This window comes from Cicer arietinum, chromosome 3 (genome assembly GCF_000331145.2).
Source record: "Cicer arietinum cultivar CDC Frontier isolate Library 1 chromosome 3, Cicar.CDCFrontier_v2.0, whole genome shotgun sequence".
Taxonomy (NCBI): Eukaryota; Viridiplantae; Streptophyta; class Magnoliopsida; order Fabales; family Fabaceae; genus Cicer; species Cicer arietinum.
The window spans coordinates 32,579,528-32,592,954 of NC_021162.2; the positions used below are offsets into that span (position 1 = coordinate 32,579,528).

A 13,427-nucleotide genomic window follows, 5' to 3' on the forward strand; every position below is an offset into this window, starting at 1 on the left:
ATGTGTCCTTGTACAAAATGTGCCAATTGTCACTCTTATTCTCGCATATGTGTTTATGAACACTTAACAGATCCACACCGTGGATTTCTTAGAGGCTATAGACAATGGATATATCATGGTGAAAAACTTAGAACTTCAAGTAGCGCTACTAAACAAAATGTAGAAATGGAGCATGACATGGATGGATTAGTTCATGATGTATTTGGAATTCATTCTACAGAAGAGTCAATTTGTGGTGAAGGTGAAAGAATTCCCGAAGTTAGAGAAAACTCTAAATTTTATGAATTTGTGAAGGAGAATGAGCAAATCCCCAACTGTAAGAAGTATAGCAAGCTATCATTTATGGTACATTTGTATAATTTAAAGTGTCTTCATGGGTGGAGTGACAAGTTGTAAGACCCATAGTTTTTAAATCCTAAATTATGCAATTTTAGGGTATTTTGTGTGGAATTTCTTAGGTTGTTAGCCCAGTTTTTGGTATTGAGTGAGTTAAATGCCAAAAATATATTTTTGGAAATTGGATTAAAATTATTTGTCGGAAAATAATTTACTTCCGTTACGAAGGATTTAATACCGGGCAATTTTGTTAAAAATATCTCGGGTTGCTGAAAATTGTAGCGGACAATTGAGTTGCGACGAGAGTAGATATTTTTATTAAATTAGACTAAGAGGGGAATGAAATGATGGGGGTAAGAGTTGTTAGATAATTGTTGGTTTTGTTTTAATTATATAGAAAGAAAGGAAATAGAAATGAAGGAAAAAGAAAGAAAGGAAAAGGGAAGGAAAGAAAGAAATCTAAACTCCTTCTTCTTCCTCTGACCGCGCGAACACCTCCATCTCCCCTTTTCTTCTTTCATTGGTTTTGCTTCTTTTTTCTTTCTTTGACTTCAAGAATAGAAACCCAAGGTGTTACACAAGTCGTTCTCCATGTTGCTTGATTTACTAAGAGATGCTTTACCCGAAGAAAATATTTTGCCAAAGTCATATTATGAAACTAAAAAGATTGTTTCAGAATTAGGTTTGGGGTATGAGAAGATTCATGCTTGTCCCAATGATTGCATATTATATTGGCATAAATATGCCAAATATGAAGCATGTCCAAAGTGCAATACGACAAGGTGGAAAACAACAAATGAAGACGTAAAAGGTAATGGAATGGAGACTTCTGAGAGGCGAAAGAAGAAACCAGCAAAGATCCTTCGATGGTTTCCATTGAAACCAAGGTTGCAAAGGTTATTCATGTCCTCCAAAGTTGCAGAATCAATAAGATGGCACCACGAGAGTAGATTGAATAATGGTTCTCTTAGGCATCCAACTGATTCCCTTGCTTGGAAGAATTTTGACGCTCGGTATCCAACATTTTCGCTAGATCCTCGTAATGTTCGATTAGGAGTGGCTTCAGATGGTTTCAATTCTTTCAAGACTATGAGTATTACTTATAGCACTTGGCCTGTCATTCTAATTCCTTACAATCTTCCTCCTTGGATGTGCGTGAAACAACCATACTTCATGTTATCACTATTAATTCCGGGTCCAAAAGGTCCTGGAAATAACATTGACATTTATCTGCAACCTTTAGTACAAGAGTTGCAAGAGTTATGGGATGATGGAATTGAAATATTTGATGCTTATAAGAAAGAGACATTTCCACTTCGTGCAGCTATGATGTGGACTATTAATGACTTTCCAACATATGATAACTTGTCTGGATGAAGTACTAAAGGTCAATATGCATGTCCATGTTGTGGTATTGAAGCTACCTCGCAATGGTTATGTCATGGTAAAAAAATTTGCTACATGCATGGGTCATCATCGTTGGTTATCTCCCAAACATAAGTGGAGATTGAATAGTAGGGATTTTGATGGAACACGAGAGCTAAGGAGTCCTCCTAAAAGACTTGATTGGACTGATATTTTAAGACAAATAGATGAATATAGAGAAAAAGGTCTAGCAAATGGAGCACAACCTTGGAAAAAGAAGATCATTTTCTTCACATTGCCTTATTGGCAATATAATGTATTGCGTCATAATCTTGATGTGATGCACATTGAAAATAATGCATGTGACAACATTATTGGTAAATTGTTAAACCAAGAGGGAAAATCCAAAGATAATATAAGGCACGAGCTGATGTTGTAGATATGGGCATAAGAAGTATGCTCTACCTCAACCAAGTCCTAATATAACTACAACGTGTTTGCCTAGAGCATGTTATCAAATGACTAACAAAGAAACGGAATCTTTTATAAGCATTCTCAAGAATGTAAAAACTCTAGATGAATCCTCATCAAACATCCCATGTTGTGTGCATGTCAAGCAACACAAGATGTTGGGATTAAAAAGTTGTGATTGTCATGTTTTGATGCAAGAGCTTCTTCTAGTAGAATTATGGGGTTCATTGCCAGATAAAGTCACTTCAGTGTTAGTTGATCTTTGCAATTTCTTCAAGCAAATTTGTTCTAAGGTACTTAATGTGGAATTTCCTCCTTCATTTTTTACTATTATGATGCATTTGGTAATTCATTTGGCACACGAAGCCCAAGTTGCTGGACCGGTACAATATCGATTGATGTATTCGATTGAGAGGTATGAATGTTTATATAAATTGGTTTAATTAAAAGTGTTAAACAAGTTTTTTTTGGATGTTGAGAACATAGATATATTAAATTTTCTTCACTTTCAGGTTTTCTTCTTACTCTTAAGTCCTTTGTACGTAATTGAGCCCATCCAGAAGGATCAATGCAGAGGGATTTTTGGCCAATGAATGTTTAACGTTTTGTTCGCAATATCTATTTGGGGTAGAAACTAGGTTCAATAGACCTAACAAAAATGACGATGAAGTCTCTGGAAGGCCATTAGGGATAAAAAACAACAAAAGTTACAATTAGGGAAGAGGAAGAAAGTGAGTAGAACTAAACTTGACAAGAAAGAGTTAGCACAGACACATAGATATGTGCTTTCTAATTGTGATGCAATTGCTCCATTTATAGAGTAAGTCACATATCATATTTCAATTTTATACAATTTAAATTTTTATTACTTTTTTTTAACTCTATTACTATTACTTTAGAGAACACATTTTACATCTTAAGAGACAGTGTCGACCAAGACGATTGACACAACTTGAAATTGACAAGCAACATGGTCAAAATTTTATTGAGTGGTTTAAACTCAGGGTGAGCATATAATAATTTAATTATTTAAATTTAATGGATGAACAAAAGAGCTCAGAAGTTACTCATGAACTTAGATGGTTATCCCGTGGACCATTTGAGGTAGTAAGAAGATACAAAGGTTATGCGATTAATGGTTTTAGATTCCACACAAAGAAGAGAGAGAGAGATTTTTGAAAACACCAAATAGTGGAGTTGTTGTAAAGATAAAGACCTCAAAAGATGAAATAAATTACTATGGGGCAATAACTGATATACCGTAGTTGGATTATTTTGGAAAGTACATGTTTGTGTTATTTAAATGTGATTGGGTTGATATTAATAAAGGTATCAAGAAAGATAAGTTTGGCATGACGCTTGTCAATTTCAAATTTTTAAAACATACTGGGAAAAATATTTGTGATGACCCATTTGTGTTTGCATCACAAGCTAAAAAGGTGTTTTATATATATGATGAGAGAAACAAGGATTGGCTTGTTGTTCTCAATTCAGAAGTTAGGGATATCTATGATATGGGTGATGAGGATTCTAATGAAATTGAACAAATTCATGGGCAACTAATGGGCGATACAAGTGAATCTACTCAAAATGTTAATGATTTGGTTAGACTTGAAGTTGAAGATGATAATGATATTTTTGAAGTTGTTGTTGTTGATAGTATGGATGCTGATGAAGATGATGAGGAAGAAGAATGAAGTGTGTTCTAGTTGTGCATGATTTTATACATTATGTGTTTCTTATACTTTTAGATTTGTCTATGTTTTTTGAATTTTGTCCAAGTTACTCATTTATAATTTTGTGTTAGAGAAGCAATGGCTCGAAGAAGAAAGTTAAATATTCGACATCGAGCAAGTGATAATGAACGAAATCAGTCTACTTCTAATAATACAAACTCAACCAATGTAGAAGGAAGTAATGTTGCAGAAACTCGTTCTAGTCCTTGTCATGCAGAAGGTGTCATACATGAGTCTGTAGAATCTCACTCAATTTCCTCTGATATAGAAGTTGAAGAAGAACAAATTGAAAAAGGTATTAATTATATATTCTTTGTTTTAAAGTTTTATTTATATTGTTTTCATTATGACTTATATGCACTCAACCAATGTAGAAGGAAGTAATGTTGCAGAAACTCGTTCTAGTCCTTGTCATGCAGAAGGTGTCATACATGAGTCTGTAGAATCTCACTCAATTTCCTCTGATATAGAAGTTGAAGAAGAACAAATTGAAAAAGGTATTAATTATATAATCTTTGTTTTAAAGTTTTATTTATATTGTTTTTATTATGACTTATATGCACACATAGTTGTATTGTCCTTTTGTTTTGTTTGTAGAAGTAGAGCCTAAACGGGCTAGAGGTCCTACAAAAATGTTAGATGTATGGGAAATGGAAGATGATGATTTAATAATCGTTAATTTGGACAAATATGGTCGACCCATTGGTGAGGAAGGGACAGCTTGTAAGACCCATAGTTTTTAAATCCTAAATTATGCAATTTTAGGGTATTTTGTGTGGAATTTCTTAGGCTGTTAGCCCAGTTTTTGGTATTGAGTGAGTTAAATGCCAAAAATATATTTTTGGAAATTGGATTAAAATTATTTGTCGGAAAATAATTTACTTCTGTTACGAAGGATTTAATACCGGGCAATTTTGTTAAAAATATCTCGGGTTGCTGAAAATTGTACCGGACAATTGAGTTGCGACGAGAGTAGATATTTTTATTAAACTAGACTAAGAGGGGAATGAAATGACGGGGATAAGAGTTGTTAGATAATTGTTGGTTTTGTTTTAATTATAATATATTAATATATATAAATATATATGTATATATTGTAAGTAATATATATATATATATATATGGTTGGAGGGAAAAAAGAAAGAAAAGGAAATAGAAAGGAAGGGAAAAGAAAGAAAGGAAAAGGAAAAGAAAGAAAGGAAAAGGGAAAGAAAGACCATCTTCTTCCTCTGTCGCGTGACCACCCATTCTTCCTCCTTCTTCTATCTTCATCTTTTTTGCTTCCTTTAAGTTCGAGAATTGAAACCCAAGGCTAGTGGATGAGAAGGATCAAGTTCCCAACTCCTTCCTTCTTCCCGGATTCAAAAACGGTGTTATGGATTTCAAAACCGTCAAACACAAATCTCCCCGTTTCATCTAGATCTAAGCTTCTTTTCGCGAAGATATAGAAGGAAAAGTTGCTCACTACCATGCTACGGTGCTAGGGAACCAACTTTGGAAGCGACGTTGCGAGCGGAGATTTTACTGGATTTACTCGTGGTACCGTAATTGCACGTTAAAGCTAACGTGAAGGTAATGGCTCCTTCCAAACTTTTAGTTTGCATTTAGGGACTTATCTGTGATTGTGTGGAAAAGGAATTTGTTAGGGTTGAAGTGTTGATTTGGGGAAAAATGAATCTAAGGCTTTATGGGTAAAATCTTAGAGTTAGGTTTTGGTTATATTGATGAATGTTTCGTGGGAAAATGAATTTAAACTCATTTATGTATGATTTTGAGTAAATGAAACTTGTTGTGTTTGAGTGGTGGATTATGTTGATTTGTGTTCGTCGTATTTGACGTGTTCTTAATTAATACTGATGAAATTTGATGTGTGTTTGGTTGGATTCTGTGGAGGAATGAATTGATGTGTTTTGGTGTGGGTCGTGGATTGAATTTGATAATATGTTTGAGTTTATTTTGTCTGGAATTTGAAAACCATTAGGGTTAAACGAGTATTAAGAATGGGGAATCTCTTAATGTCTTGTTTACGTAATGTTTGTTTTGAAAATCGTTTAAGTTAAATGAGTATTAAGAATGGGGAATCTCTTAATGTCTTGGTTAACTTAATGTGGTCGTGAAAATCGTTTAAGTTAAACGAGTATTAAGAATGGGGAATCTCTTAATGTCTACGTTAACTTAATGTGGTCGTGAAAATCGTTTAAGTTAAACGAGTATTAAGAATGGGGAATCTCTTAATGTCTACGTTAACTTAATGTGGTCGTGAAAATCGTTTAAGTTAAACGAGTATTAAGAATGGGGAATCTCTTAATGTCTACGTTAACTTAATGTGGTCGTGAAAATCGTTTAAGTTAAACGAGTATTAAGAATGGGGAATCTCTTAATGTCTACGTTAACTTAATGTGGTCGTGAAAATCGTTTAAGTTAAACGAGTATTAAGAATGGGGAATCTCTTAATATCTGGTTTACTTAATGTTTGTTTTGAAAATCGTTTAAGTTAAATGAGTATTAAGAATGGGGAATCTCTTAATGTCTACGTTAACTTAATGTGGTCGTGAAAATCGTTTAAGTTAAACGAGTATTAAGAATGGGGAATCTCTTAATGTCTACGTTAACTTAATGTGGTCGTGAAAATCGTTTAAGTTAAACGAGTATTAAGAATGGGGAATCTCTTAATGTCTACGTTAACTTAATGTGGTCGTGAAAATCGTTTAAGTTAAACGAGTATTAAGAATGGGGAATCTCTTAATGTCTACGTTAACTTAATGTGGTCGTGAAAATCGTTTAAGTTAAACGAGTATTAAGAATGGGGAATCTCTTAATGTCTACGTTAACTTAATGTGGTCGTGAAAATCGTTTAAGTTAAACGAGTATTAAGAATGGGGAATCTCTTAATGTCTACGTTAACTTAATGTGGTCGTGAAAATCGTTTAAGTTAAACGAGTATTAAGAATGGGGAATCTCTTAATGTCTACGTTAACTTAATGTGGTCGTGAAAATCGTTTAAGTTAAACGAGTATTAAGAATGGGGAATCTCTTAATGTCTACGTTTACTTAATGTTGTCGTGAAAATCGTTTAAGTTAAACGAGTATTAAGAATGGGGAATCTCTTAATGTCTACGTTTACTTAATGTTGTCGTGAAAATCGTTTAAGTTATTATTTTGAGTTAGATAACAGATTGCTCAATTGATTTATCAATGTCTTGGTTAGTTTTGTATTACTTGATGGATTGAGAACTTTATTTTGATTTTATTTTTAATTGGCAAGCATTATATGAACTTTTAGCATATGGAAAATCCTTTTAAGGTGCATGCTTAGTTGAAAGGTTATTTTGTGCATTTAAAAACTTAAATGTTATGTTTTAACTGTTAATTTCGGTTGGTGACCCTTTACAACTATTGTGGAAATCTGGGCTTTGCCCTCAAATGAGAGCCAGGACAATCTTACCGGTTCGTACCTTGTGGATGGGAATGTTGTGGGGAATACCTGACTGGAGCTATGTTAGGAGGATCTTACGGGGCGCGTGGAGATCACTCAGGGTGTTTAGTTTGTTTTGGAGAATGATCAGATTAGGTTGACATAGAGGGATTAGATGTCTTTCTTTTGAATTATATTTGTTTTAAAATGGAAGACTGTACTTATACTAATATTGTCAGCTTGACATGTTATTTTCGATGGGTTACATGTACCAACTTTTGATGTGTAAATATTTTGGATTCATATTTTGAGAAACTTTTCCGCTGCTTGTAAATTATAATGACTCAATTATTTATCCAAAGGTATTGACTTATTTAATTCTCTGATTTATTTTAATTTCTTTTGAAAAAAAAAAATACACCCTCGCTTTGAAAATTCGGGGTGTTACACAACTCTAACCTGTTTCATTGGTAGCGTAGTTAGAAGGCATCAATATGCTCTTATCGACTACAAGTCATCGAAAGTCATTCCAAATGATTACAAAGAAGAAATGTTAAAATTAATAGAGGTATTATGATTATTCATTTAACTAATATAACATATTTTTTTAAGAAGACAATTGAGAAGTACAATTAACATGTCTTGTTAACATGTCTTATTAAAATTAACATTTTTGTTGTTTTTGTGCTCTAACATGTTTGATGTACAATGATGATGTTAGGAATATTTGATGGATTAAAAATTTATAATCATACTTATAGTTTAAGAATATAGATGTTTAGCAAACTCAAACTACATCATAACATGTTGATAACTGTAAGAATACATTTTACTAGCATAACATGTTTCTTTAACATCTCTTATTGTGTAGAGCAAATTTGAGTTTGTTCCACGTAAGACCCTTAATCTTCTAAACTCTAATCTATGCAATTTTAGGGTATTTTATGTTAAATTGTATAGGCATTCTGTAACACCCCGTTTTTCGAAGCGAGGGTGTATATTTTTTTTTTTCAAAAGAAATTAAACTAAAACAGAGAAATAAATAAGGAAATGCCTTTGAATAAATAATTGAGTCATTATAATTTACAAGCAGCGGAAAAGTTTCTCCAAATATAAATCCAAAGCATTTACACAACAACAAATGGTACATGGAACCCATTCAAAAAAAGATGTCAAACTGACAATATTAGTATAAGTACAGTTTTTCAAATTAAAATATTGCAACCCAAAAAGAAGGACGTCTAGTCCCTATACATCAACCTAATCTGATCATCCTACCAAAAACTATACACCCTGAGTGATCTCCACGCGCCCCGTGAGATCCTCCTACATAGCTCCAGTCAAGCATTCCCATCTACATTACCATCCGTAGGGTATAAACCAGTAGGGTCGTCCTGACTCTCATCTGAGGGCAAAGCCCAGATTTCCACAATAGTTGTAAAAGGGTCACCAACCGAAATTAACAGATAACACATAACATTTAAGTTTTAAATGCACAAAATAACCTTTCAACTAAGCATGCACCTTAAAAGGATTTTCCATATGCTAAAAGTTCATATAATGCTTGCCAATTAACAATGAACTCAAAATAAAGTTCTCAATCCATCAAGTAATACATAACTGACCAAAGCATTGATAAATCAATTGAGCAATCGATTATCTAACTCAAAATAAGGACTTCTGTTGAGCCAATCGATTGCCAGATCGATTTGGTCAGTTCTGCTGAGTTCCTGCATGACCAAATCGATTTCAAACATAACACTCATAACACAATTAATACACATGCCAAGTGAACCAACAATTCACAATTTAACAGGGTGTAGTCTCTCACGGACAAACACCTGTGCAGTCTCTCACGGACAAACACAATTCCCTCAGGAACGTAAGTCGTAAACGTACTACCTATCACGGGTCCGTACTGTTTACCGAGGTGCCACCTATCCCGGGTCTGCACAACTTACCAAACACAATTCCCTCAGGAACGTAAGTCGTAAACGTACTACCTATCACGGGTCCGTACTGTTTACCGAGGTGCCACCTATCCCGGGTCTGCACAACTTACCAAACGTAAATCGTAAACGTACTGCCTATCACGGGCCCGTACCGTTTACCAAGGTGCCACCTATCACGGGTCTGCACGATTTACCAAAACACACATAAGTAAACGAGACATTAAGAGATTCCCCATTCTTAATTCTCTTTTAACTTAACGATTTTCAAGACAAAACATTCAGTAAATAAGTCATTAAGAGATTCCCCATTCACAATACTTATTTAACTTAAACGATTTTCCAAACAAATATTAAGTAACCAAGACATTAAGAGATTCCCTATTCTTAACGCCCAGTTAACTTAAACGATTTTCAAAAACAAATATTAAGTAACTGAGACATTAAGAGATTCCCCATTCTTAACGCCTAGTTAACTTAAACGATTTTCAAAAACAAATATTAAGTAACTGAGACATTAAGAGATTCCCCATTCTTAACGCCTAGTTAACTTAAACGATTTTCAAAAACAAATATTAAGTAACTGAGACATTAAGAGATTCCCCATTCTTAACGCCTAGTTAACTTAAACGATTTTCAAAAACAAATATTAAGTAACCGAGACATTAAGAGATTCCCCATTCTTAACGCCCAGTTAACTTAAACGATTTTCAAAAACAAATATTAAGTAACCGAGACATTAAGAGATTCCCCATTCTTAACGCTTAGTTAACTTAAACGATTTTTCAAAACAACATTAAGTAACCCAGACATTAAGAGATTCCCCATTCTTAATATCCAGTTAACTTAAACGATTTTCACAAACACACATTAAGTAAACCGAGATATTAAAAGATTCCCCATTTTTAATACTCGTTTAACTCTAATGGTTTTCAAATTTCACAACAAAACCAACTCAAAACATTTTATCAAATTCAATTCACAATCCACACCAAAACACATCAAATTTCCTCGGTATTAACTTAGAACACGTCAAATACGACGAACACAAATCAACACAACATAACACTCAAACACATCAAATTTCATTTACCCATAATCATACACAAATGAGTTAAGTTCATTTTCTACGAAACACCCATCAATATCGTCAAGACCTAACTCTAAGACTTTACCCACAGAACCTTAGATTCGTCTTCCCTAAATCAATACATTCAACCCAAACAATATCCTTTCCACACAACTACAGATAAGTCCCTAAATGCAAACTAAAAGTTTAGGAGGAGCCCTTACCTTAACGTTAGCTTTAACGTGCGATTCCGATTCCGCGAGTAAATCCGATAAAATCTCGGTTCGCAACGTCGCTTCCAAATTTAGTTCACTAGCACCGTAGCGTGGTAGTGAGCAACCTTCCCTTCTATCTCTTCGCGAAATGAAGCTTAGATCTAGATGAAACGGGGAGGTTTGTGTTTGACGGTTTTAGAAACCCTAACACCGTTTTTCTTCGTTTTCGAATCAAAGAGGAAGTATGAAGTTGAGTAATCTTCTCTTTCACACTCACCAAACCTTGGGTTTATGTTTCGAAGCAAAAGAAAGAACCAAAAATGAAAAATGGAAGGAGGGAGAAGAAGGGTTCTCGCGTTAACAGAGGAAGAGGATGGAAAATCTCAATTTCTTTCCTTTGTTTTTCCTTTCTTCCTTTTTCCTTCTTTCCTTTATATATCATTTCCTTTTCCTTTTCCTTCCTTCTAATTTCCTTTCTTTCTTTTTCTCTCCAAACAAACATACATACATATATGTATATATATATATATATGTATATATATATATATATATATATTAATTGTAACTTAACAAATATCTATATATTTATTAAAATTACCATTTCACCCGTAACCCATTAAATTCCTCGTAAAAGATTCACCGCAGTTAATTTAATTTATTTATCGACGAGTAATTCTAATCGGCATCAAAATATCTTTTTGATCATATAAACTCCAAAATATTATTATCTTTGGCTAAAAAGCCTCCGAGCCAAAATCTAAAATACACAAAAATACATAAAATACACTTTAAAATTATGGGTCTTACACATTCAGCTAAATTGAATTTTAATTCGTGAATTAAATATCAAAACCATACTTTATTAGAGTTAATAATATGTTTAATATTTATATATATATATATTGAGACCCGATTTAAATTATTTAACAGAGAATAATTTAATTATATTACGAAAAAATTAATAACGGACATATTTTTTAAATGTGACTTGTTGCTAAAAAAAAAATTATCTGTCAATTGAGTTGCGACAAGAGTACATATTTTTTTGAAAAAGTAATTGGAGAAGAGATGTGTGTAAGAGTTGTTAGATATTTGTTGCTTTAGTTTTAATTATAATATATATATATATATATATATATATGTGCGTGTGTGTGTGTGTGAGAGAGAGAAAGCAAGGCTAGAAACAGAAAGCGGAAAGAGAAAAAACAAATCCTATTTCATGCCATTCCACGCCACCTTCACTCTTCTTCTTCCTTTTCTCTCCGTTACTAAAAACAAAATTTTGGTTTTTTACAAAAACAAACATTCATTTTTCTTCAACTTCTGAGCTTCATTTCAAAAAGTGACAGAAGGGAAAGTTGTTCATCTCTACGCAACGGTGCTAGTGAGCCAACTTTGGATGTGGCAACGCGAACGAATATTTTACCATAATTAATCACGGTGCCGAAATCGGTTGTAAAAGCAACAACAGAAGTAAGAGCTCCTTCCAAACTTTTAGTTTGCAATTAGGACATTATTTGTGATTTTGTGGAAATGAAATTTGATGTATTTGATGTGTGAATTTGTAGAAAATGAATTAAATGTGATTTAGTAGAATTTAAATTTGAGGTGTGTGGTTTCTGGTGATCCATATTTGATGTGATTTATATGTTCATAATTATTATTATGAATTTTTGAGATGTGATTTATCTGCGGATTTTGTGAAAAACGAATTGATGAAATTTGGTGGGTTATGTGTAAAAATGTGGAGTTTAGAAATTGGGTGAGTTATGTTTGAATTGTTTGAAATTTAATTGAGGTGCTATATGTGTGTTGTAGAATTGAATTGATTGTTGTTGGTGTGAATTTGCGGTAATTAAATTTGATGTGTTTGAGTTACGTAATGAGTTATTTTCAAATAAATGAGTTTGAACTAAATTGAAATATTACAAAATATTAGAGTTGTTAAAGTTGTGAAAAAATTAAAAGTTTAACTAAGTTAAAGAGTTTGAGCAAAAAGATAGATTTAAATTAAAAATGATTAGAGTTTAAAATGTTACTCTTTTAATTACTCTTGGACCGAGTTTAAAAAGAAAAAAAAAATTAGAGTGTTTTATTAACTCAAAAATTTCGGTGCTATAACAGTCGAGTGTGTATATGTGAAATTTGGACAATGTTTTTTTTTTTAGTTTTAACTAAATAATATAGATTATTTGGTATTAAAAGTTTGGTGTGTGAGAAAGATTTAATTTTGGGAATTTTGTTGTGTGTGGATTAATTTTATTGTGAACAACTTGTTATAAATATTTATGTTTATGTAGTTAGCTCTTTGAGTCTCGAAAAGGAATCGAGACCGTTGGCACCGAGTTAGCGGTAGGGAGAACTCTGATATATTAATGTTGTTGTGGTGATTTATGGTTGAAAATTTTGGAGATTGAATATGGGTGATTAATGTTTGGAAATTTTGATGATTCATGTTTGGTGAAATTAATGTGTTCATAATTAATATTATGAATTTTTTAGAAGAAATTTATGTATGACACTTGGTGGAAAATAAATATAATTCAATTTAGGTGTGGATGGAATTTGGAGATGTGATTTATGTGTGGTTGTGGAAATTTAAATTGGTGTGAATAAATATGTTTGAGTATGCTCTGTGTTGTATTTGAAAAATCATTAGTGTTAAATTAGTATTAAAAATGGAGAATCTTTTAATAGCTGCATTTACTTAATGATTGTGGTGAAAAGAGTCAGAGTCTGCTCATGCATTTCATAGTACATGGTGATCGCGATGGGGCTATGGTGATAGTGGTGACCGTGATGGGTCACAGGATGATGCCATGTGAATTGTTGGTTCATCTTATCCTTGCGAGGATTGTCGCGTTGTGCTGA

General features: G+C 33.0%; 1 protein-coding gene across 1 annotated transcript; it reads left to right on the forward strand.

The window, feature by feature from the left end:
• On the forward strand, positions 1-1,713 carry LOC101497928 (uncharacterized). The gene is made up of 2 exons (XM_004513958.1): positions 1-345; positions 898-1,713. The coding sequence occupies exons 1-2, from the start codon at positions 1-3 to the stop codon at positions 1,711-1,713; spliced, it is 1,161 nt and encodes a 386-aa protein (XP_004514015.1).
• The last annotated feature ends 11,714 nt before the right edge of the window (positions 1,714-13,427 follow it).

Bases quoted from the DNA above. Each gene is read 5' to 3' on its own strand.
- LOC101497928 (XM_004513958.1), top strand. From the start codon at position 1: ATGTGTCCTTGTACAAAATGTGCCAATTGTCACTCTTATTCTCGCATA. The intron at 346-897 runs GTACATTTGTAT...CTTCAAGAATAG, and splicing joins ATAGCAAGCTATCATTTATG to AAACCCAAGGTGTTACACAA.